General features: G+C 43.4%; 1 protein-coding gene across 1 annotated transcript in view; it reads right to left on the reverse strand.

Moving 5' to 3' along the window:
* Nucleotides 1-8,278: 8,278 nt before the first annotated feature.
* Nucleotides 8,279-23,957, reverse strand: part of LOC133888354 (callose synthase 7-like) — a 64,390-nt gene continuing 48,711 nt past the window's right edge. Inside the window, exons 30-42 of the mRNA XM_062328561.1 lie at nucleotides 19,839-19,961; nucleotides 19,694-19,759; nucleotides 18,882-19,047; nucleotides 18,681-18,795; nucleotides 15,849-15,971; nucleotides 14,117-14,235; nucleotides 13,933-14,016; nucleotides 13,124-13,236; nucleotides 12,246-12,475; nucleotides 9,430-10,227; nucleotides 9,310-9,357; nucleotides 9,043-9,228; nucleotides 8,279-8,648 (exon numbers count right to left, since the gene is read on the reverse strand). Coding sequence (XP_062184545.1) covers nucleotides 8,409-8,648; nucleotides 9,043-9,228; nucleotides 9,310-9,357; nucleotides 9,430-10,227; nucleotides 12,246-12,475; nucleotides 13,124-13,236; nucleotides 13,933-14,016; nucleotides 14,117-14,235; nucleotides 15,849-15,971; nucleotides 18,681-18,795; nucleotides 18,882-19,047; nucleotides 19,694-19,759; nucleotides 19,839-19,961 — 2,411 coding nt within the window. The 3' untranslated portion in view covers nucleotides 8,279-8,408. The remainder of the gene's footprint in view (nucleotides 8,649-9,042; nucleotides 9,229-9,309; nucleotides 9,358-9,429; nucleotides 10,228-12,245; nucleotides 12,476-13,123; nucleotides 13,237-13,932; nucleotides 14,017-14,116; nucleotides 14,236-15,848; nucleotides 15,972-18,680; nucleotides 18,796-18,881; nucleotides 19,048-19,693; nucleotides 19,760-19,838; nucleotides 19,962-23,957) is intronic.

Raw genomic sequence — 23,957 nt, forward strand, 5'->3', positions numbered from 1 at the left:
GCCCCTTGGCATCAAGTGGGAATGTATTTGCTAAGTGGTGAAAAACTACTTCTTGTTCTCGCAATCGACGCATGGACAACACATGTATTGAGACTATGTATTTGACTTGTGCGTCGTGGCTACTACTAGGAAATACTCCACGCTATTCTTGTACTCTACGCTCATATGGCTCGCATCGTACATCCATCTTCTGTTCATATACAATTATATCATTATTGTAAATCCAAACTCATAGCATTTAGAAGATTTTGCAATCACCAACACATAAATTACCTTGCCATCTCCTACTGGCAATTGGCCTGGGTTGGAGGAGCCGTCTTTTGTATGCTTTCGCGTCCGCTACCGATGAGTGTTTGTTGGTGCCATCCCTAGAAATTTTTATTATTATTCAACTCTTACATGCATGATATACATATAGCTATAACTTATCAAAATTAAATAGCACATTCACCCACGAGATCAACCTTGTGACACTCCACGACGTCATTCGCTAAATAGCGATAAAGTGCATCGAAATGACAATGTATGAAATGTCATGAGATGTGATCCAAACAATATGAAATTTGGTAGAGATGTAGTGCGTAAGGTTATGCATGCAGTAGAGGAAGAATCACATGAATTGGAGTTCATTTTCCCACTTAATTAACCAAATTACTTGCTTGATATTTTTAAATCCAAAATTAAATGAGGTAGCTCAAAGAAACTCACATGAGGGAAGTACTCAACATGGCAAAAAGTATTTTTACTGTGTAAGGTATACATAGAGATGACCTAAAAAAATTAGTTTCACATTTTATGATTTTTATTAATTTATGTAGAAATTAATCAAGTTTAAAAGGCTTAATCAAGATTAACAAAGAATTAGTGCTAAATAAGCATTTCATGGTTGAAATATATTTTTCTTGTACATATCATGAAAAAAGAAGATTAAAAAAGTTTGATTGACTAATTTTAGATATTTCAAAATTTAAGTATGAATTAACAAGTTATATCATATTTAATGAAATAGAGGTATTTCAGTGAATATTTCATGCATACATGTATTTTTATCATGTAGATCATGAAAAAATAAAAGTAACAAGCTTTGCTTCATATTTTTCTGAGCTCTAGATATTATTCTACAAATTATAGATTATTTCAGTTAATTTATCAATACAACTAATATACCTTTCAGAATTTTCTAGATTTTCCGATTGCTGTTGACCAACTTTGACCTGTCGCTGACAGCGAATGGCGGTGGAGCTTGACCGAGGAGGGGTACTAAAATGCTCATGCACCGTGGCAAACTCGTTTGAGGGGTCGGTGGCGTCATGTACGGTGGCAAGCACGGCCAGAGGTGAGCATGGCGAGCGGCAGAGCTAGGCCAACGGCGGTGGCGCGTTGCAGAGGGAGAGAGTGGAAGGGAAGGGGGCGGCGAGGTTCCCTGGACCATGGTCAAGTGAGGGAAGGGGGCAGCGAGGTTCCCTGGACCATGGTCAAGCTCACTGTGCGTTCGACTCGGGCAGAGGCAGCTCACCACCCAGAGTTTGTCGAGGAGGTGGGCTAGCTCACGGTGGTGGCCAGCCGGCTTACGCAAAGCACTGGGCGACGATCAAACTAGCATGTGCAAAAGATTGGGTGTGGCACTGTGAAGCTCACCGAGCAATGGAATTGGATAGAAAGGGCTCAGAAGTGGTGGTGCGTCGGTGAGGGCGAGGAAGGTCACCAGGGCCGAAAAGACAGTGTTGTGCTCAGGCTTAGGGGAGGAAGGGCCAATATTTTATACTGTACACATCACTGCCAGCTCATACCACCAACCAACAATAATGTTCCAGTATCACTGTCGTTGGTGGCTTCAGCTGGCAGTGATGATGGAGCTAAGTATCAGTGCCGACTCAAGCCATCAGCCGACAGTAATGACCGCAGCCAAGGCAGTGATGTGCTCGACGTAGATCCCGTAGGGCGAGTTGTTGGCAGTAGGGGCCTGGACGGGATGGGTGGGCGTCGGCCGACGGCGGTGTTAGAGTTTTTCTCACGGAGGGAAGGGCTCGGAGCCCGGTGTAAGGAGGCGTGTGTGGCTACGATGCGGTGGTGCAGTCGAGGTGGCCAGCACTGCTAGGGTTGAAGGGCCTTGAAGAGTCGGTGATAGATGCTTCTGGCCATTGGGGAAAAGACGGCGTGGGTAGCAGGCAGACGAGGGAGACGGAGGAGACGGTTGTGCCGAGGGAAATGACATAGGTGAGGTGGAGCTCGAAGACCAGATCCTAGTCGGGTGGATCACGATTGAGGGAGAGGACCAAATTGGAGTTTCTCTCTCTTACCGAGTTCACAGGAGGAAGACGATCGAGAAGCTACGCGATTTGGAGTACCCAGCTGAGCGGTTGAGATAATGCAGGGTGAGCTTAGCATATCCGACGACCATGAGCTGCTGCAGGTGTAATCCGGTGGTTCGGCTTTTTTAGATGATGTGGATAGCCTAGGAAGCTTCAAATGAGACCTCGTTTAGATATATAAGATAAGATTCTCCCTATCTAGATAGAAAGAGCCTTCGAAAGCCTTGTCATGTAACACCTGAATACTTTGAGTGACCTCTTCATCTGAGGATCTTTTGAAGGTAACACTCCCTACAATCTAATCTCCGTAGCACCAATACTTTGCTTGATCCAGAAATGACATCGATGGAGATGTGCCAATCAAATAAGGGCCTATTTGTTTCAGGTTGCTTCTGGCTTCTGCTTCTGTCAGAAGCCCAGAAGCCAGAAGCCCAAACAAATGGGTTTGCTGAAAAGTGGCTTCTGAAGAAATCAGAAGCCTACTTCTGAGTAAATGAACTAGAAGCTAATAAGCTAGTTGAGGGTAGCTTTTCTGAGAAGTAGTGTGCTGAGAAGCCAAAACATTATTGTAAAATCCAACACCTAAAATCCAAAAGCAGCTTTTCAGAAAAGCCAAAAGCACAGCTTTTCAGAGAAACCAGAAATAGAAACCCAAACAAACATGCCCTAAATTAGTTGTGCCTCCTGCCTCTCTCATAGTGGAATCTTGCCCATGTACCGCACAATCCGCTGGTGCTTGAGGTTCTTCTTCGAAATCACTCAAAGGTCTTTACTTGATTTCATCCCTTCTTTGGACAACTTCTACACCAGGAATTCAAGCATATTCATGTATATTCATGTTCACATGCAATTCATAAGCATTTAATTGAATGTTGTGTAAATTCGAATTGGTTTGAATTCAAATTGAATTAGAAAGAGAAATTACATGAATGTTAAAACTACAATTAAATAGAGCATTATAAAGTAACTTGCCTTTTTCACCAAATAACCTAGGATTGAAAATAAATTTATAAATTAGTACACCACATGAGAGAAATATTAGTAAAATTGTCCAATTTTTTGAGAATTTATTTGAGGCCTTAAAAATTGCTAGAAGTTATAAAAGTTGCTCTTTTAGGATAATTTCAATTTGGATTCTACACGTGCTATTGAGGTGAATCTTTTTAAAACGGGTTCATTATGAATTATAGCAGCCACATGAAAAGTTTGGTAATTTTTGGTGCATTATTGTTCTGTCGGCACTGATCATGGCGGGACTCACATGTCATCGGCTCCGCGGCGCTGCTTCCTCCCGTTGCGCCGTACAGAGAAGCTGCGCCACGTGGCCAACGATGCCTGCTGGTCGTCGCATCACCACTGCCAGTCACGTGTGGAGACCAAGCTCTTATCTCCTCCCCATCCTCTCTCTCTCACTCTCTCACGCCGAGCCACACACTGAAGCCTTGTGCTGCGCCATAGCCACGGAGCAAAGCTCCACTACCGAGCCAAAATCTGACCAACCGAAGAGAGATCCGGCTAGCTAGAGCTGAGGGAAGAATGGCGGGAAGTCAGACAAGGCATCCCTAACCATCTTCGGTTGGATTCCGACGTTTTGCCCCGCCAAATTTGGGCGCGCCGATCATTCTTCCTCAACTCCAGTAGGATCCCTGACACCTCACCGACGAGCCCCCGCAGCGGAGGTCGTCCTTCCAAATCCGACCTATGGTGAGCTCCTCTATCCCACTTGCATGCCAAATCCCCACTGGCCCATCGCCGGCATGGCAGCTCACGGGGACCGAGCACCGTTGCTAGCATAGCTCCGGCCGTGCCCATCTGTGATCGTATGCATTATCTCGGTAGATCAATCCATTGCTTCAAGTGATGGCTAATTCCCTAACATTGTGGGATGGCACTACTTGCATAGATCATGTCACTCCCATGATGGGACAACAACAACCAAGTTTGTTAGGATTTGCTTAAAAATCAAGATTAAAAAATGCTGCAAGTTTCACACAGTGTCAAAACACTACCTCCATGTTCTTCTTCCTCTCAATTCGAGAGATCAAGTGAGAACGAGAGAATCAATTGGTATCCATAGAAAGGTTTAGTGATCTTGGGAGATGTCTCGCTTTCTCTCTCCACCATTGCAAGGTAACCATGGCACCAAGGTGAGAGGTGAGGTGGGCAACAACAGCCGTGGCGAGATGATCGATCATCCACCGCGTCATCAAGGAGACGAACATGATCATCTACCCCATGCTGACTCGGACCAACTACAATGAGTGGGCACTCATCATGCAAGTAAACCTACAGGCCCAGGGCCTATGGGAAGCCATTGATCCCAGCATTGTGGATTTCCACGATGATAGCCTGGCATTGTCCACCATCCTTCGAGCCATGCAGGTCAGCGTAAAGCAGATGTGGGAAGACACCACATAGAAGATCTATAAGGAGTTTGAGGTGATCTCCTTCAAGGACAACAAGAGCATGGACAACTTTGCCATGCGGATCACTAGGCTCACCAACATCATGTGTGTTTTTGGTGATCCGATCAAGCAAGATGAGGTTGTGAAGAAGTACCTATGTGTAAAGCCATTGCGCTTCACCCAGGTAGCTATCTTCATTGAGACTCTCCTTGATGTTAAGATCATCACTGTGGAGGAGCTCATCGAGCACCTGCGCACCGTCGAGGAGAGGTATGGGTTCGACTCCCACACTGAAAGTGACATGCATCTGCTCCTCACGGAGGAGATGATGGCATGTCTGAAAAAGCGTGAGTTGGATGGCAGCTTCAGCAGAAGCCACTCCGACGGCCAATGTCGACACGGGAGGGACTGTAGGTGTGGTCGAGACGGTTCCGCCCGGGGTGTTGGCGTGCGTTATGGAGCGCATGATGGATCATCTTATGGAGTGGGCCATGATAGGGATAAGTGCCGCAATTGCAATAAAATTGTCCACTAGGCCAAGGACTACCGTAAGCTCAAGAGGGCAGAACAGGCCCTCGCCACACAGGCCGACGACGATGATCCCACACTCCTCGTGGCCCAAGCGTCCGTTGTCCCCAACTTCCCACCATCGAAGCTCAAACCGGTTCACCTAGACGAGGCCAAGGTGCTCGTCCAGCTAGGACCGGAGAAAGAGCACAACTTCGAGTGCTGGATCCTTGACACCGGTGCCATGAACCACATGACGGGGTCATATGCCGTCTTCTTCGAGCTCGACACAGCGGTCTACATCATGCTTCGGTTCCAAGACAGGTCCATTGTCAGAATTGAGGGGTTTGGCACCATGTTGTTCACCTGCAAGAATGGTGAGCACCGCTTACTTACCAGTGTGTACTTAATCCCTAAGCTCACTGCCAACATCATAAGCATTGGCCAACTCAACAAAAATAGGTTTCAAGTGCTAATTGATGGTGGTCTACTCCATATCAGTAACCAGTAGCATTGGCTCCTGGCGAAGGTGCGGCACTCCCACAACCGCTTGTACATCATCCACCTCAACATTACCAAGCCAGTGCGCCTCTCTGCATGCTATACGGAGGATGTGTGGCGATGGCATGCCAGGAATGGCCACTTGAATTTCCAGGCACTATGGAAATTGGCATAGCAAGACATGGTGCATGGGCTGCCGCTCTTGGACCAGCCGAAGCAGGTCTGTGATGGTTTTCTTGTGGGGAAACAACGACAAGCACCCTTTCCACAAGGGACCAAGTACCGTGCGGAGAAGGCATTGGAGCTTGTTCATGGGGATCTCTGCGAGCCAGTCACACCCAATACACCACGCGACAGCAAGTACTTCCTCTTGCTCATCGATGACATGAACATGTTCATGTGGATCACGTTACTCGCCTCAAAGGATTAAGCAGCAATGATGATCAAGAAGTTCCATGCCTCGGTGTAGACCGAGACCTGGTGCAAGCTCAAGGCCCTTCACACTAGACGGGGTGTCGAGTTCACCTAAGTGGAGTTCGGTGAGCACTGCACCAAGCATGGTGTGAGGCATCAGCTCGTAGCCTCGTTCTCAATACACCAGAATGGGGTTGTGGAACGGTTCGACCAGATGGTGGTCACCATGGCCAGGAGCATCAAGCAGGCAAAGGCGATGCCAGACCACTTTTGGGGGAGGAAGTCACCATGATGATCTACATCCTCAACCAGCCACTCACACACAGTGTCGATAGTAAAACACCATACGAGGCATGGCATGGCAAGCCACCCGCGGTTCACCACCTCTGGACCTTCAAATGTGTCGTGCATGTCAAGATGACCAAGCCTCACTTGCACAAGCTGGAAGACCGGAGCATGCCAATGGTCTACATCAAGTACGAGCCGGGCTCCAAGGCATATAGGGTGTTTGACCCCGTCCACAACCATGTGCACGTCACATGTGACGTGGTCTCCGATGAGGGCCATGAGGCCACCCAGTGGGATTAGGCGATGGCGGAACGAGGCTCGACGAGCTCTGACAACCTGTTCACCATCGAGTGTCACCGAGTACATCCCTGCAGCGGTGATCGACGAGTCTACACCAACCCCGCTGCAACTCCGGCACCTCCATCATCGTGTATGCCAGTCGGCGTGTCCACAACACTAGAGTTCACCATGCCACAAACTCACGACTTGATGCTTGATGCGGATGTCGACGACGATGTTGCCATGAGGTACCACACCATTGAAAACATGATCACATAGTCGTTGCCGTCAAAAGCGGATCAACTGCATCACATTAGCGTTGATGAGCCCACCACATTCGTTGAGGCTGAGCAGCATCCCTACTGACACCTGGGAGCTCGTTGAGCTACTTGCTGGACATCGAATAAATTGGGCTCAAGTGGGTGTTCAATGTAAAGCAGGATGATCATGGCGCCATCGTTAAGCACAAAGCCCGACTCGTCACCAAAGGGTACGTGCAGTGAGCAGGAATCAATTTTGAAGAAGTGTTCGCACCGGTGACGAGGCTGGAGTCTGTGCGGCTCCTTGTTGCTGTTCTGGCTCAAAGCGACTGGGCAATCCATCACATGGATGTCAAGTTGACGTTCCTCAACGGCAAGCTCAAAGAAGAGGTCTTTGTCGCACAACCCCTGGGCTTCACCGACACTGAGAATGAGCCCAAGGTGCTCCAGCTCAGAAAGACCCTCTATGGCCTTCATCAAGCTCCCTGAGCCTGGAACTCAGAAGCTCGATGCGAGCCTCAGCACCCTGGGATTCAATCAAAACAGCTCAGAACATGGCGTGTATCCACACTCTAATGGGCCGGCTCAGCTGACCGTAAGTGTGTACGTTGACTACTTTGTCATCACCGGCTTAGAAGAACGCAACATTGATGAGTTCAATGGGGAGATGAAGAAGCTTTTCCGGATGACCGACCTGTGCAAGCTCAGCTACTATCTGGGGATTGAGGTGCAACAAGGCAATGATGGGATCACGCTCACCCAGATGGCCTACGCTTGGAAGATACTTGAGAAGGCAGGTATGGTGAACTGCAACACATGCCAGGTTCCCACGGAAACACTGCTGAAGCTCAGCAAGACCAGCTCCAGCAAGCCAATACAGAGGAACGCTGAATCCTCTGTTTTTTTCCTCCAAAATCCTTCATTCCAAAGGAGCCCTTAATCATGAGCGTACACTTCTCCAGGAGCAACATTATCTACAAGTACTGCACCAATCTGTTTCTTGAATAAACTAGCTGCTAAACAAGTTATTAAATAACTTAGATCAAGCTTTGCTAAGAAACATTAGGACTGTGATTAGGCGTCAATAGCAGAACTAGTTGATACGATCAAACAATTACATTATAAGAATACTTGTTTTAGTGAACATGCTAAGACAGTGGCACTCCGGCAGCACACTAAACTGAGTGACATGTACACTTAGGAGGAACCAGAAACTGTTTCGGGAGCACCTACAAAATATACTGATGAATTGATGTTAATTTCTTACCATGTCGTCAGGAAAATCACTTCAAGGAGCAACATATACTACAAATGCACCAACTAATTCCACGTCCAAACTAATATGTCCCATCAATGTACTGGCCCCAAAAATCGATGAACAAATATCGCGCATTCACACTTTGCAGTCCAAGGGCTCACAGGAGGAAAGTAGAAGAAACCGATCATTCAATGTCCCCAATGTCCCGCTGACCGGCGAGGATCCTGGAGATCTGGAGGCCCTGGATGAAGCCTGGGTTGAAGAGCAAACGTGTCTGGAACTCTGACACGGAGGGGAACCATGACAAGAGGACGATGGGCAAGAAGAGGACGAGACCCATCATGTTGTCGTAAGCCCTCCCGAGTTCCATGATGGAGTCCCACAGCATAGTCCTCTTCAGCAATGGCGAGCATGCTTGCCCGATCTGCGAATGACAAAATCATATAAATCACTGGGTAGGGATGCAGTGAATGAGCGGAACCTGTAAAACAGAAATTAATTAGAATAGATCTTGCTTACGTTCGTATGATCAAACTACCAGAGTACAGACTGTCTTTTTTTCTTTTCGCTCTCATGAGCAGGTCAGACTTTTTTTTTTTTAACACCGGACTCTCTTACCTGAGCCTTCATATGAGGCCTTAATGGGGAGTGCGGGACCGGGGGCTCGAACCCCGGCCGGCTCAATCCCAACCTTAGGCGTTGCCATTGAGCTCCATGCTCATCCGCATGTAGGTCAGAATTTCAGATTTGTTCTTTGACTTAATTTATTTTTTAAGCATAAAACTCAAGCAAGTCGGTAAATAGTTGGTGTCACTCACCAAAAGAATACACCAACCAGTAGGCACGAACCCAAGAATACTAACGAAGACATCAGAAATTGTGAGGTTACCAACAACGAATAGGACAGCCATTGCAATGACAGAACCAAGGAAGACAAGGGCCTTTAAAATGCGGAACATGAGCTGCAGGTCTGTCCTAAATTTCTGTTGTGCAGTCGAATCCATCTAAACAGAAGGAACAACAGCCACCAAGTAAGATTCTAAAGCATCGGAGGTAGCAAGACCAATCGAATGGCATCATCTTACCTTTAGAACAACTAGAACCAACAGCATTACCAGCCACGATGCATATACCTAGAAGTTGAAAAGGGGCATTACAAACTATAAAGAAAGAAGAAAACAAAGATTATATTTTAGAGAAGGTACCAGAATGCTTTCGCCGGGGTGTGCTATGTTCAGATAGTACACAATACCACACTGGTAGATCAAGAAACGAAGCGAAAGGATGATTTCCAAGACTAGAGCATGAATGCTAGTCTTCCTGAGGTGTTCCTGCTCACTTTCCCACCAAACCTCCCAGCTTTGATCCACAGACACGGCAATACCTCGGTTCCCCATCCACTTCTTCCAATCTGCCCAGTCATCAACTATCTTCTGCCACTCAAAACATGATGGATTGAAGATAAATGGTGCAAAGAGCCAAGACACAACCAGCAACCATATGGAGAACGTGAGAAATAGGTACAAGCTTGAGCTGTCGTAGGTACTCCCATATGCTAGATACACAACCAGAAGTATCAACAGTTCCAGACCTTTAAAAAAGTGGCTACGGGAGTACATGCGGTAATTTTCAGCAAATTTTGTATGGCACACAACAAATCCACTGCTTGTAGGTCTGTATTTAGCTCCACCATGGAGTATTGTTCTAGCATAGTAGTGGGTTTTGGTGCCAAGCTGGAATGTGAAGAACACAGAGGCCAACTGAAGCTGCATAATAACAAACTCTCCTAACGCTGTGCTGAAACCCTTCTCTAGGCCAGCTTCCATGAACATAGGGAGGACAAGCAGCAAACCTAGCTGGAAAAAAGACTCTGAAGCCAATGCTCTTTCAAGAGGCTTGATGTTCTCCTGAGTATGTTGATCCAGCAAAATAGACTTTTCCAGACCACTTATAACTAGATATAATCTCCCATACAAAAATACATAAACTGTAAGTACAGAAACCTGGACAAAGGAACGATGGATGTATATAAGTATCATAAAATGTACAGAAAAGATTACATGTTGTACCAAGACCACAGAACAAAGACACATGTCCTGATGCTAAAGCTAGATATTGCAAAGACATTTGACTCAGTATCCTGGCCCTACCTCCTTATCATTGTATCGCTAAGGATAATTTATCGAGCCACATCAAGGTTGATCTACTGCCGTAATTTGTTTGAGTCTTCCAGTTGGTACGTCAAGTGGAACACATCAAAGGGCACCAAGATGCTGTCAGGCACTACAGTGCTACCTCGACATATGAGGCTGAATTCTTAGGTTCGATTGCTAAGCCCTTTGAGCATTTGATTGTTAAACCCTAAAACTGCTACGCTCTTCGAGAACAATGAGCATCAATGCAATGCAAATTCTTTGCTTGGCTATTCATTTGGCACCGAGTCCTTACGGAGGATAAATTTTGTATGTGCATGGAGGACCATAGGAGGCAGGTGGCATTGTAACAGCAAGTCTCATGTCCATAACATGAGCAGTTGCTTGCCCATGAACTTAGGGTTAGATTAGTAAATTATAGATTGCTATCTTGGATCCAATCTATTTGAGCCAGCCTATTTAGTTAATTACTTAGAGCTCAAGTAATCCTCTTTATATCAAGAAAGGTTGTCTATCAATAAAGGGCAAGAAAGAATTAGAAGGTGAAACCGTAAACCAGCTCACACGTGTCACGGGCCTAAATCCCTAGGGCAGCTGTACGCCACCGACTTGGACGTCAAGTTATCATTAATTAGGAATATATCTATTTAAGTAAGGAAGGATAGAGTTGTATCTACATAAGATCCCATGTATAGTTTACTTAATAGTGAGGTAAACTCGCTCTATATATAAAGAGAAGGGATGTATCGTGGTTAATTAAGAAGAAATTAGAAGGGAAACCCTTCAGCTCTCTAGCCCTAGCCCCTTGTTGCATTACTCAAGCCTCCTAAGCTCTGGCCAACAAATATCCATCCAGTGTCCCCCCAAATCATAAACACATAACAGAATGACAATAAAAACCATGCCAAATGATCGTTGGTGTCCTCTATTCACTAACACTCTAGAGACGGCCATGCACTTTTTCACTCAATGCAATTATGCGAGGAGGATTTGGAAGAAGATCTCGACTTGGAGCAACAGAGGAATACTTGAGTCCTCGTCCTGGGAGTTCAAGCAAAGCATTGAGATGGTGGCTAGGCCGGTATGGAAATGAGGAGCACGGATCAATGGCTGCTCTGAACTCTCTTATAATCCTAACCTTCTGCAAGATATGGAAAGAACCATATAGATGGATCTTCGAGTATAAAGAGGCCAATCAAATCAAGTTATGGCTAAGATCAAAGATGAAGCCAGGGCGTGGAGCAAATAAACTGGCTGAAATGGTTTCAGCTGAACAGCTCATTACTACAGTTTAGTAGATCAAAATGATTACATTTATTCTATAACTAGTAGCTTCTTTTTCTTGTGTTTTTTGGCTACGCTCCTAGTTGCAGTCTCATTTTTGTAATATTAGCACATACTTTGTCTCTTCTATTTGCTATTCCACTTTAATGAAGAACTAGCAGACCTTATGCTATTCCCTAAAGAAAAACATTACATGTCAACACCATGCCTATAGTTATATACTCTCAGTTATGAATGCTGAATATTTTCACACCAAAATATATGCAAATTAATGGATAATAACTGGACTCCTGAAACAGGGGCCAAATGATACCTTTTTTTTTACATTTAACACTTTTTAAATCATGTTGAGGAACAAAATCAGCATACTGATACATGAAAAATAAATGGCTCAAAGTTAGATCATCTCAACATATGTTGGATGCAATCTCCCCTTTTCCTTTGTGTAAATAACTTTCTACAGTTTTGGTTTTACTTAAATTTTCAGTCGCGTTCTCTGCTAAGGTAGCCCATCAAACAGAAATAGCTTAGGCATTATTTAAAGAAAAGAATTTCACGTAGATATCTTCAATTAATATTCTTACCATGCTATTGAAGTAAAACCCAACTGTAGTAAAGTAAACAGATAGCATTCTATAGAAGTCAAATCTGTGCCCAAGCCTATAGATGTCACGACTCAATGTTTGTTCACCGTTGCCATTGGCCACATTAGCTTCGAAGCTTGAAATCTGATTCATTCCCACATCACGCCCTTTACCTACTTGCATATACTCATGATGTGTGACATTCCCTCCTCTCATTATTGAGTTAAAACCTAAGAACACTGAATTCAGTAACTGCAAGCTAGGTAAGGGAGAGAACAATTCTAGTGCTACCGATTCTTTAGGTGCTATGCTGCTACCTGGATACCACAACCGTTGGATGCATTTGAGTTGCCATATGCTTGGGTACACCTGAGTTGAAGCATTCCGTGCTGTCAAAAAAGGATAACAACAACAAGAAGAAGCATTCTGTCCCTCAACTTCATCATCATCCTGGCGATCTGTGAAACTGGGGGTACACATCCTCCGTCAATCCTAAATCTTGAAGATCCGTGCAACTCAAGGATGCATCTCTACCACACCCATGCATCGCCTCCTCTGCTCACCACCGACAGAGTTGAGGAGCATATCCGTGATCCAACTCTGGCGAGGTCCTTGACGGCCACATCGAGACGACATGACGTTGGGGAGGAATTGGGGAATGAGATATTGAGATGTACATTTTACAAAATTTGATAGTTTCGAGAGTCCATGATGCAAATGTGTTGATTACGGTGGAACGAGCACTGAATCACGTATGTCCATTTTGCATCCAACGCTTGTCATTGCCTCGTAGCAGCATAGCAGCCGACACATGGTAGCACTGGAATTGTTCTAGGCAACGGATGACTACAAGATGTTTGTATGAGATGCAAGCTTACCTGAAAATATACCTTCACTTAGATTTATAGTCTTTGAGGCTTTACTTATGCCACCCCGAGTAATATGGAAGAGTCTATCAAAAATATCAGAATGACCGTAATGGAACCGAACCCTGTATTACATTACAGCAATGTGTTTTAGACATACATACAAAGCCTCATGATTAAAAATATACAAACATGAAAAAGATTAAATCAAACAATATTCAACAATGTGGAGAAAAGGGTCAAATCTTTTAGTGATCCCCAGTACCATCTCGTAATAAGTTCGTTAAATTTCTTGTATGATTTTCTAGCAAGTTATGGCGTTATTAAGCGTAAATGTACAAGGGATTTTCAAAGCGCGCATTTGCTTCCAATCCACCTAGGAGCCTAAGACTGCCCGGAAGTGGAATGGTTATGGCCGTATGGAAATACAAGCCACGGTTAGCTCTTATTATATTGTCAACCCATAACTAACACCACTTTATAAGTTTATAACTTAACTGAAATCATGATCTCCCTACTATATAGAAACCTCTAGAGTTCTTAGTAGCACACTATATCATCCCTACTAGACTAGAACTATTTTTGACATATTATGAATTTGAATAGTACTTGTACATAATTTGGTGTGAATATATGACATTTTAGCACAATTGCCTCATAAGATAATGCTGAAACAAGTTCAAACTAATTCCCCCATGGTCATAGTTAGGCCAAAAGGAAAAAAAAAAAGGTTCGGCCACACAAAGTAGTTTTAAGTGGACCAGACAGAAAATTTAGATAGGCTCCCATTCTGAAATCAAAATGAAAATAAGATTACATACTTGAGAACATTAGCCAGAATTCGTTGTCCAATGGTAACAAAACTGGTATCTTGGATGGACATAAACCGAGCAAGTGATGAAACACTAAAATAGAAAAGGTAAAAACATATTACTAATAGAAATATTTAGAAAAAATGGCATGAACAAGATATAATTGAACAGAACCTTGGATAGATGGGCATACCTCCCAGTAAAAATATGCTCACGAAGGCCTAATATAGTGGGTTTGTTCTTTCCATACTTTTCACTCTCAAACTCCTCCAGCAAATTTCTCATTTTAAATGCCTCTTCGAGGTAATTATCCTACGAGCAAAGGAGCAATAATTACCAGTTCTTTATTACTTAAAAACAGTAGTGACCCTTGGCAGCTGCCACAGCTCGCAGGCTAGCCACGACAGAGCAGGTACCCTGCGGTACCGGCGTCTGACGGAAGCGATGGCCAGCTGCGCCATGTGCTCAGCCCGGGCTCCAGGAAATTCCACGTTTGAAGCAAATGCCCACCCCCCGGCGGAGCCACCACTGATTACTCAATGTACTGTCAATGAGGATATATGTCACTATTATTTTAGGTTAGTCCCAACTGGTCCCATATAAGTTTCCTATTTTTTGTATGTGTATATATTGACAAGTTGATACCGAAACCGAAAGTATTTTCTTCAAGGTTTAGCTGGCAAAATTTTAAGACACAACGATGTCAACTAGCAAATGAACACAACCATAGATAGCCCAGTCAACAAACAGATAAGCTAACAATAAACAACAAACAGCTAAAAACTAAACTAACTTAAATCTTATTTACAACTGAATAGCTTCATGTAATGAAAAGAAATTAAAAGACATTAAGATAATAATTGCAGGTGGTTGCTTGCAGCCCATGACAGCATGGGCAACCACAGAATTTTTGTGTTCTGTTTTGGCAAATGCCAAAAAAAAAAATGTAGTCTTTTTTTGCGGACGGGCTTGTAGCCCAGTGGCAACACCTCCACAGGTGGAGTGAGCCGGCGGGGGTTCGACCCCGTATCCCGCACACTCCTGTAAAGTGTCCAAAGAACACTAGGTAAGGGGGGGCCTAGTCGAAAAAAAAAGGTTATAGGGGTGAACCAAGTCCTGGCCTGTACTAAGTCAACATTATTGGCCTAGTTGAGCATCAGTGTTACCGTGACTCACGTATCCGAAGAAATTTTGGCATGTCGACGCGTATCCACACGTCAACTCGCACCCGACACTGTGCGACGTGGATCCGATACCTTCGGTCGCGTCAAAGGATAGGAGGGGGTGGCGGCGGGGGGAGCGGAGGAGGCGGCGGTAGCGGGGGGAGCAGAGAGTGGAGGAAGCGGGGGCAGGGACAGGGATGGGGGGAGAGCGTGGAGGTGGCGGTGGGGAGAGCAGGTGGAGCTGTGGAGGAGGCGGTGGGGTGGTACTGGGGAGTGGAGCCATGTCATGTGTGAGTAATTGAAGCCCTAGTGGGCTATGGACTGCATTATGGAAGGGTGGTCTGCATTAGTAGGCTTCCTTCCCTTTTTTCTTTTTTTTCTTTTCTATTTTTCTGTAACTTATTTGTAGTTTCTTTATACATCCTTTATACCTACAAAGCTACAACCAGATGTTTTGATATGTATTAATCATGATTATTTCAGAAATACTGATATTATATACTAATAAAAATATAAAATAATGTATTTTTAATATAATCTTAATATAAATTAGAAAAATCCCCGAATCTTATTTTCTAGAGTTTGGTGAATCGGACACCCGCGTCCGAGTTAGACTCCGACACCTGCACTGCACCTGTGTCCTAGTAACACTGTTAAGCATAGGCATGAGGGGCAGTATTTATGACTAGATTGTTCACATTCTCTACAACTAAAGCTGGCACCCAAAACTTAAAATATACAGTGTGGAAGTGAAAGCTAAACCTGATTCATATCAATGGCCTGGAGTGCTTCTCCCCTGGTGAAAATGATAGCATGATTTTGGTTTTCAGGTTTTCGCTCTCCAATATTTGTAGGTTCCCCTGGAAGCTTGATGCGGTAAATTTCCTAGACCACGTAAAGCACCAAGTACGAATTATTCCTTGAATTAAACATACATATGCAAAAATAGTGCTATGTTGCTTAATCTGTGTTTTTATTAATGTATACATTGGTGCATAAAATTTGATGAGAATCTACTAATAACAAAACAAGTGTGATACTGATACACCATTACAAAATTTAAATAAAAGTGTAAATTTTAATAAATGGTGCTTATCAATAAAAGGAACCTCAAAACTGAAGTCTTCTACCTTCACAGTCAATATCAATTGAATAAAGCCTTATTAGACAAACGAAGTTTAGTCAAAATTTGTATCTCTAGGTTAGGGGTATTAATTTCTTTTCAAATGTTCATCCCCTTGTACTCTATATATTGCTCGTTGGGCCTATCTCAATACAAAAAGTCTCATATTGCTTGATGGCATCAAAGCACTAGGTTAGAAAGCCTCAATCCAAAATCTTTTCTGCTGCTGCCACCCCTGGAGGACAAATCTCCACTCCCGGGGGCTAAAAATAAACAATACAAATCCTAGTAAATGACTTATTAGACCTTCAATTTTTTTTGTATCAATTAGGCTACAATAATCACATAAGCAAATGGAACTATAAAAAGTCTAGTCAAAATGGCATCATGATGATACATATTTTAAATCTGTTAAAAAATAGTTTAATTTATTGATGGTAAAATAAAAATGTAGTATTTGATTCTAACAGAAGTCATGAATTAAAATTGTCTTGGCCACCATAAAGGTAACAAATCACTATATTTTATTTCCACTATTACAATTCACACTATAATGTTTGCCTTTCCTAATACATTTTTTTTTTACTTTTTTTCATCCTCTATTGGTGGATCTTGTTAGGTTTCATCTCTAGACTATCCCAACTTGCTTGATAAAAGGCTTTGTTTTTGTTGTTGTATTGGAATTCAATGAGAGAAATATTATAAGATTGTTAGAGATGTATATTGAGCTGTTGTGTAATATTCCCGTGTTATAAGGGGTTTCCTACGTATTGTTCACTCGAACATGTATATATACTAGCCTATGGCATCCACAGAATACAAGTTGATATTCCTAACATGGTATTAAAGCTAGGTTTTCTTTTGAGACATAGCAACTCATCCCAACCTTAGCACACTCGCCACCTTTCTTTTTCCCTGCTGTTTTCTCTCTCCTTATTTTGGTGATTAATATCAATATAGTCAATATGACTAGCATGTGATAACTTGGGAAACCAACACCTCAGAGCAAGTCAAGGATAATAAAGGCTTGATGAAGATACAAGGACATACAATGTTTAGCTCACATGATCAAGCAGTTGAGACGATCATGTGTGAGTAGTTACCAAGTGTCTTTGGGCTAGTTGTCAATGGGACATACGCACTAGGTTTATCTAGACCCAATAGACATGAAGCCGTGACTTAAGCAATATTTAATTGGACAACTCTCCTGTGGAAATTAGGTCACCAGACTTTTGCACCAGACGAATTCTCCAGTGAGGTGCAAAGTCCAGGTTTCCTAGGGCACTGAATGATCTGGTGAGGTCATCGGATCCAGTGGAATAGTCCGGTGCACCCGACAATGGGACCAGACCAATTCCACAGAAAGTGTGGTCATCATGCTTCAAGGCCACCTGAGCATCTAGTGGGGTCACTGAACCATCTGGCAAGGTGTCTGACTGCTCCAATGGTCGGATTTAACAGATGGAACCACTAGGCACTGGACTGGTAAGTGGAGTTTTTGCATTGCCGACTCTAACGACTAGTTTTTGAAGTGGGGTCTATAAATACTCCACAACTTGGCCAAGTTTTGAAGCTCAAGGGAGTGTTGCCACACATATTTGAGAGCTCTTGTAGCTCAAATTGAAGATCGATGCAATAAGCACAAGATTCAATACTTAATTAGTGCTAGTTTAGGTCTAGTGTGAATTGAGCTAGGTGATTAGCCTATAGTTCAGTCAAGTGAGTGATCCACACTTGTTACTCTTCATGTTTCCCGCACCTAGACGGCTTTGGCGGCGTTGAGTCCGATGAGACCCTCCAAACAGTGGTTATATGGAGCAACAGTATAGCTTTGTGAGCAGTTGGGAGCATGCCACACCAGAGTGTTGAAGTCCTTTCCTAGTGAAGGCGTTTTGAGGCTTGCCAAGGTACACCTTGAAGTAGGATTCTCGATGTGGTCGGCCTTTTTCAAGGAACATCCGAGGAAGATGACTTGTGTGCAGCGACACCTCAAGGAGGTGCTCCAATATCAAGTAGTAGAGAACAATGAACTCTCCAAGACCAAGGAAAAAGTCGTAGTGCCTCGCTGCGTTCTCTCTATCATTAACATTTGAGCTTTTTTGCTTTTTTTGCACTGTTTAAAGTTTGCATTTACCTTTCCTAGAATTATCATGTGTAATTAATAGGATTGGACCTCGAGTGAACATTTTAGCATTTGTTCTGGTACAGTAAAAACAGTAGAAATGCCTAGAACACTTTTATACAGAAATTGTTTAGGCTTTAATCTGTTGTTGAGCCAAATAGTTTTAGAAATGATAGTTCACCCTCCCCTCCCCCTCTTAGGGCATCTCGGTCCTTACAAAGGGTATTAGTGTCTTTTCCTATGGTTCTAGGGTTTGTGTCCATGTTTCCCTTTGTACTCTATATATAGTCCTTTGGGACTTACTCGATACAACAAGTACCATATTGTAACATTTATGTTTAGTAAGTACCTGGTCATATTTGCGACCTGCTCCTTTGACAAGAACAGAATAATAAGTCTTTGTCATCCCATTATCAGTCGGAGCTTCTACCTCATCGATGTAAGCAACACGCAAAGATGGGTACCTGTGAAATTTAAATATTAGATGGGTTGGAGTAACCTAATTGTTTAAGAGATATCTTTGCTATGTTCAAAGCACTAGGTTTTGTACGTTGTCATGAGATTAAGGATTTTCAAATAGCAATCTCTATCTTTATGATCCTTGGAAATTCTCTGCATGCCATATGCTTGACAAGAGACAACATAGGTGAATTTGATATCAGCAATGGCCCTTGCCTCTCGAGAGGATTTTACTATTTCATCATGGTCCAGTTTATCTGCAAAATATTAAAATGAAGTCAATAAATATAGATATTTATAAGGGAAGTTCGGCAATATGCCATTGAGTTTGTATGCCCTCACTATTTTGACATCGATTATATTGCCCTTCACAATATGCCTCAAGATTGTCAGCCAATTCACAACATAACACTTTTTACAATTTCCCCCTCTTCTTCTACCTTTCCCTTTATTTCATCTCATTCTCTTTTCTTCTTTCTTCCGTGCTCTCATGAAGGCCGGCAGCGACGGAGGTAGTGATGGCTACTTCACGGAGGCCCAGCTTCAGCTTGTGTTGCCGAATGCTCAAACTCGGCCCAAAGGCCATCCCATCAGCCGTTGTCCTCCCGCGGCTAGTCGCTCAACTCGCGCCACCACTCGGGCTCATCGTCGATTGTAGCCCTCCACTACTCGAGTTCATGCGAGAGAGAGAGAGAGAGAGAGAGAGAGAGAGAAGACGGGCAACGTAGAAGGGAAAAATTGTCACAAATGGTATATTGTCAATTGACTCACCAACACTGTGGCATATTGTCAAGGGCAATGTACCCGACGACAAAGGGACTATGGCGCACGAACTCGATGGAATATCATTAATTTTCTTATTGACAATGAGAAGGAAAAACATAGAGAAAGAATTAATCCAACCAAGATCGGCTTTATCTTGAATACATTGAATCTCAAGTGCTCTTCGATAGTACATCATCCCTCTCACTGGTAAAGTAAAAATAGTTAATCGAACAACTTGTTAATATGAAGTTAATGTACCACAAGATTGCATTAGCAAAAATACCTGTTCTGATAAGTGTTTGTCCCCTGTAAGATGCCCAGGGACAGATTTCGTCAATGTTTGATTTAAGTGATTCTTCGTCCTTTCGATTAAAATCTATCCGCTCAAGAAAATTTATCCATTCATCTATTACCATGCAAGAGGTCATGATAAATTATTTACTGAAAGGATGGTGTTAGAAATAGTAACTTGTATTTCATAGAGGTCATAGGCCAGTATATATACATGTAAAGGTGAGCAATATGTAAATAACCTCTTATAACATGGGGATATTACACTGACACAATATATATCTCTAACACATGCCCTCAAACTCATGGGGATCAACCACACTGACTTTGGAGAGATAGAACCAATGCTGAGCTATGCTCTGTGCCTTCGTGAAGAAATCAGTAAACGTAAGCTCGGAAGGAATATACTGAAGATGAATAACCTCATCTTGTACATGTATCCGTATGTAAGAAGCAGCAACACCAATATTCTTGGTGAGCTCATGCTTCACCGCATCTCGAGCAATATTGATAACGCCTACACTGTCGGAGAAAAGATGAGTAGGTGCAGAAGATGAAACACGAAAATCCTAAGTAACAATCGTAACCAATTAAGCTCCGATGTCAAAAAAGTTATGGCTCGTAACTCAACCTCTGCACTGGAACAAGAAATTGAGATATGCTTTTTAGTCTTCCAAGCAATGAGAAAACCACCAAAGAAAACACAATAGGCAAAAGGAGAATGACGATTAGAGGGATCACTAGCCCAAGTAGCATTAGAATTTGCACGGAGCTGTAAAGAGCTGGAATGTCAAAAGAAAAGATGACGAGAGATAGTCCCACGAAGATAGCATAAAAACACGAAGAAGATGACTATAGTGAAGCTGAGTGAGAATAGAGACGAACTAACTGAGAATGTACATTGCATGATAAATGTCAAGACAAGTGAGACCAAGGTAAATAAGACTCCCAAGAAGATGATGGTAGCATGTGGGATCCATGAGAGGCTCACCATCAGTGGACTTAAGATGAAGGTTAAGCTCCATGTGAGCCTCAATAGTGTGCTCATCAGTGAGAGAAGCACGATCAAGAAGATCCTAAATATACTTCTCTTGGATAGAAACAAATCCTCAGGTGTCAATCCCAAGAAAATAACGAAGAGGACCCAGATCGGACGTAAGAAACTGCTCATTGAGACGATTCTTCACAAAGGCAATATACTCATAATCATCTCCTGTAATGATCATATCATCAACATACAAGAGAATAAGAGTCCGACCATGAGACGAAGTGTGGACAAAGAGCGCAAGATCCAGAGTACTAGCAGAAAAAATAGCAGCAATGATCACAGAAGAAAAGCGCTCAAAATAGGCATGAGGGGCTTGCTTAAGGCTATAAAGAGAGTGAAGGAGACGACAAACCATGCTTTCAGTAAAAGAATACCCTAGCGGTGGGTGCATATATATCTCCTCACGCAACTCACCATTAAGACATTCTTGACATCAAGCTGAGAGATAGACCACAGACGTACTGATGCCAAAGCCAGAAGAGTGTGAATTGTGATCATATGGGCTACAAGTGCAAAAGTCTCATCATAGTCACATTCATGCTCTTGCTGTAAACCACGGGTGACAAGACGAGCCTTGTATCATTCATAAGAACCATCATAGCGGGTCTTAACCTTATAGACCCACTTGCACGTGATGAGACGAGCACATAAAGGAAGATGGAAAAGATCCCATGTGCTAGGGCTCTCATGTGCAACCAGCTCATCTGCCATCGCATGCTGTCATTCCTGATGAACAACAACATCATGGTAAGAAGATAGCTTGCCAGGAACAACACTAGGAAAACCAAATCGATTAATAGGCTGGATCAATTGGCAATTACGAAGAGAGTAGTGAGGAGAAGACTGAGAAGCTGAATCTCCAGAAGATATCACATCAGAAGGTGGCACAACAGGATGTGAGACAGCATGAGAACGACAAGTGTAGTGAAAAGGGAAAGGCGTAACAATGCTAGGAGGGGGAGGATATGGTGGGGTTGGAGTCAAGGGCAAGGTAGACATCAAATAAGGCACAACAGGAAGCACCACAAGTTGTCGGTGAAAAGAAGAAGAAACGATGATGAGTGTGGCAAAGATAAGAAAAAATAGTGGTTCAACCAAGGAAGCTAAAGAAGTGGAAGAGGAGGTACGAGGATAGAAGGGACAAGACTTATCAAAAGTAACATCATGAGAAATGCACATCTGACGAGCAAAAAGATCCCAACACCGATAATCATTATGCTCAACATAATAGCCTAGAAAGGCACACTCAACAGATTGAGTAGTTAGTTTGGTACGCTCACGAGGGGTGAGAAGAACGTAACAAACAAAACCAAAAAGTCGATGACAAGACTAGTCAGGAAGACACCCACATAGACGCTCAAAAGGAATCCCACCTTTGAGATCAGATAAGGGCTGGATGTTGACAATGTAAGTAGCAGTGGAGATTGCCTCAGCCTTAAAATGAGGTGGGACAGAAAAGACAATCATAAGTGCGTGAGCTGTCTCAAGAAGATGATGATGCTTGCGTTCAACAACGCCATACTAAACAGGAGCACTAGGACATGAGAATTAGCACAACGTACCCTGTTCAACAAGAAAAGTACAAAGGTGCACAAAAAGAAATACGCCAGTAGATCAGTTCGAAAAACACGAATGGGAGTGTCAAACTGAGTGCGAATCATAGTGGCAAAACGCTTATATATAGATAACACCTCACTACGAGAGACAGGAAGTAAATCCAAGTGTAATGAGAAAAATTATCTATAAAGATAATATAGTACTATGACCCCCTTTTGAAACAAAGGAAATCGGACCCCAAACATCATAGTGAACAAGATCAAAAGGACGTTGAAACACTGAATCACTATGAGGATAAAAGAGTTAAACTTATTTACCAAGCTTACAACGCTAACAATCTAAAGACATTTCCTGAGGCAGACCCTAGAAGACCACAACAAACTAATGAAAACAAACGCGACCCACAGACATGGCCAAGACTATAATACCACAGCTAGAATGAGTCGGGAGGAAGCAGAAAGACCAGCGGTGGCAGCGGAAGGAAGATGAAGCCAGTCAAGCTCCAAGAGATGCTGGGAATCATGGCGTCAAGAGTTAGTACCAACCAGAGCCCCTATGTGACGATCCTGAACACAGAAAGAGTCAGAGTCTAGAATAATGCGACAACCATGATCAGTAAGCTGACCAACAGACATGAACTACATGATGATTTGAGGAACATGAGTAATAGAAGGAACACTAAAAGAAGTGCAAAAGGTGCCCCGATCAGCAACATAAAGAGAAATACCATCAACGGTAACAACATGAAGAGGAGGACCAAGAGGATGAAGCAAAGATAAACTAGAAGAATCAAAAGTCATATGAAAAGATGCCTCTGAGTCAAGAATACAAGGTGAGGTACCTGATTGTTCATAAGGTCGTCTCTCAGTGGCAGAAGAGGAAGTAGTAGAACCGACTGAACCTATCAATGAGGAGGCAGAGGTAGCAACTAGGCATCGAAGTGGTGTCACAATCTCCTGCTGTGTTAGTTGAAGAGGTAGTTGAGGTAGTAGGGGTGGAAGCAAAAGAGGGTCATCAAAGATGCTTCTTCTTCCAGTAGTAGTTTGCCTTAACATGGCACTCTTTGCTGCAGTAGGTGCAGCGAGGGCGACCACCACCACCTGAGGAGGCCGCAGAGGGCGAAGTGGCACGAGGCATAGGCAGCAGTGTAGACGAAGACATCAGCTCTGCAGGAGGATGAGCGACCATCACTAAGGGAAGTGGCAGCAGTCACGAACCACACAGACAAGTCTCCTCTGAACGCATCTCTGTAAGGGCCTCCACAAGTGTGACACGAGGATGATGTGCGAACAGCAGAGCACGATGCTGCTCAAACTCAGGACAAAGATGAGACAAGAACTCATAGAGGTAATGAAAATCCAAATAGCACTTACAAGAGTGGCAACCAGCAACGCAAAGAAAGTCCAGCTGACGCCACATAGCCGACATCTGAGCGTAGAACACATCAACAATGGCATCACCTTGCTAAAGAGTATGCTCCTGGCGAACAACAGACAAGTAGAGAGC

This window comes from Phragmites australis, chromosome 13 (assembly GCF_958298935.1).
Source record: "Phragmites australis chromosome 13, lpPhrAust1.1, whole genome shotgun sequence".
In the NCBI taxonomy this organism is placed as follows: domain Eukaryota; kingdom Viridiplantae; phylum Streptophyta; class Magnoliopsida; order Poales; family Poaceae; genus Phragmites; species Phragmites australis.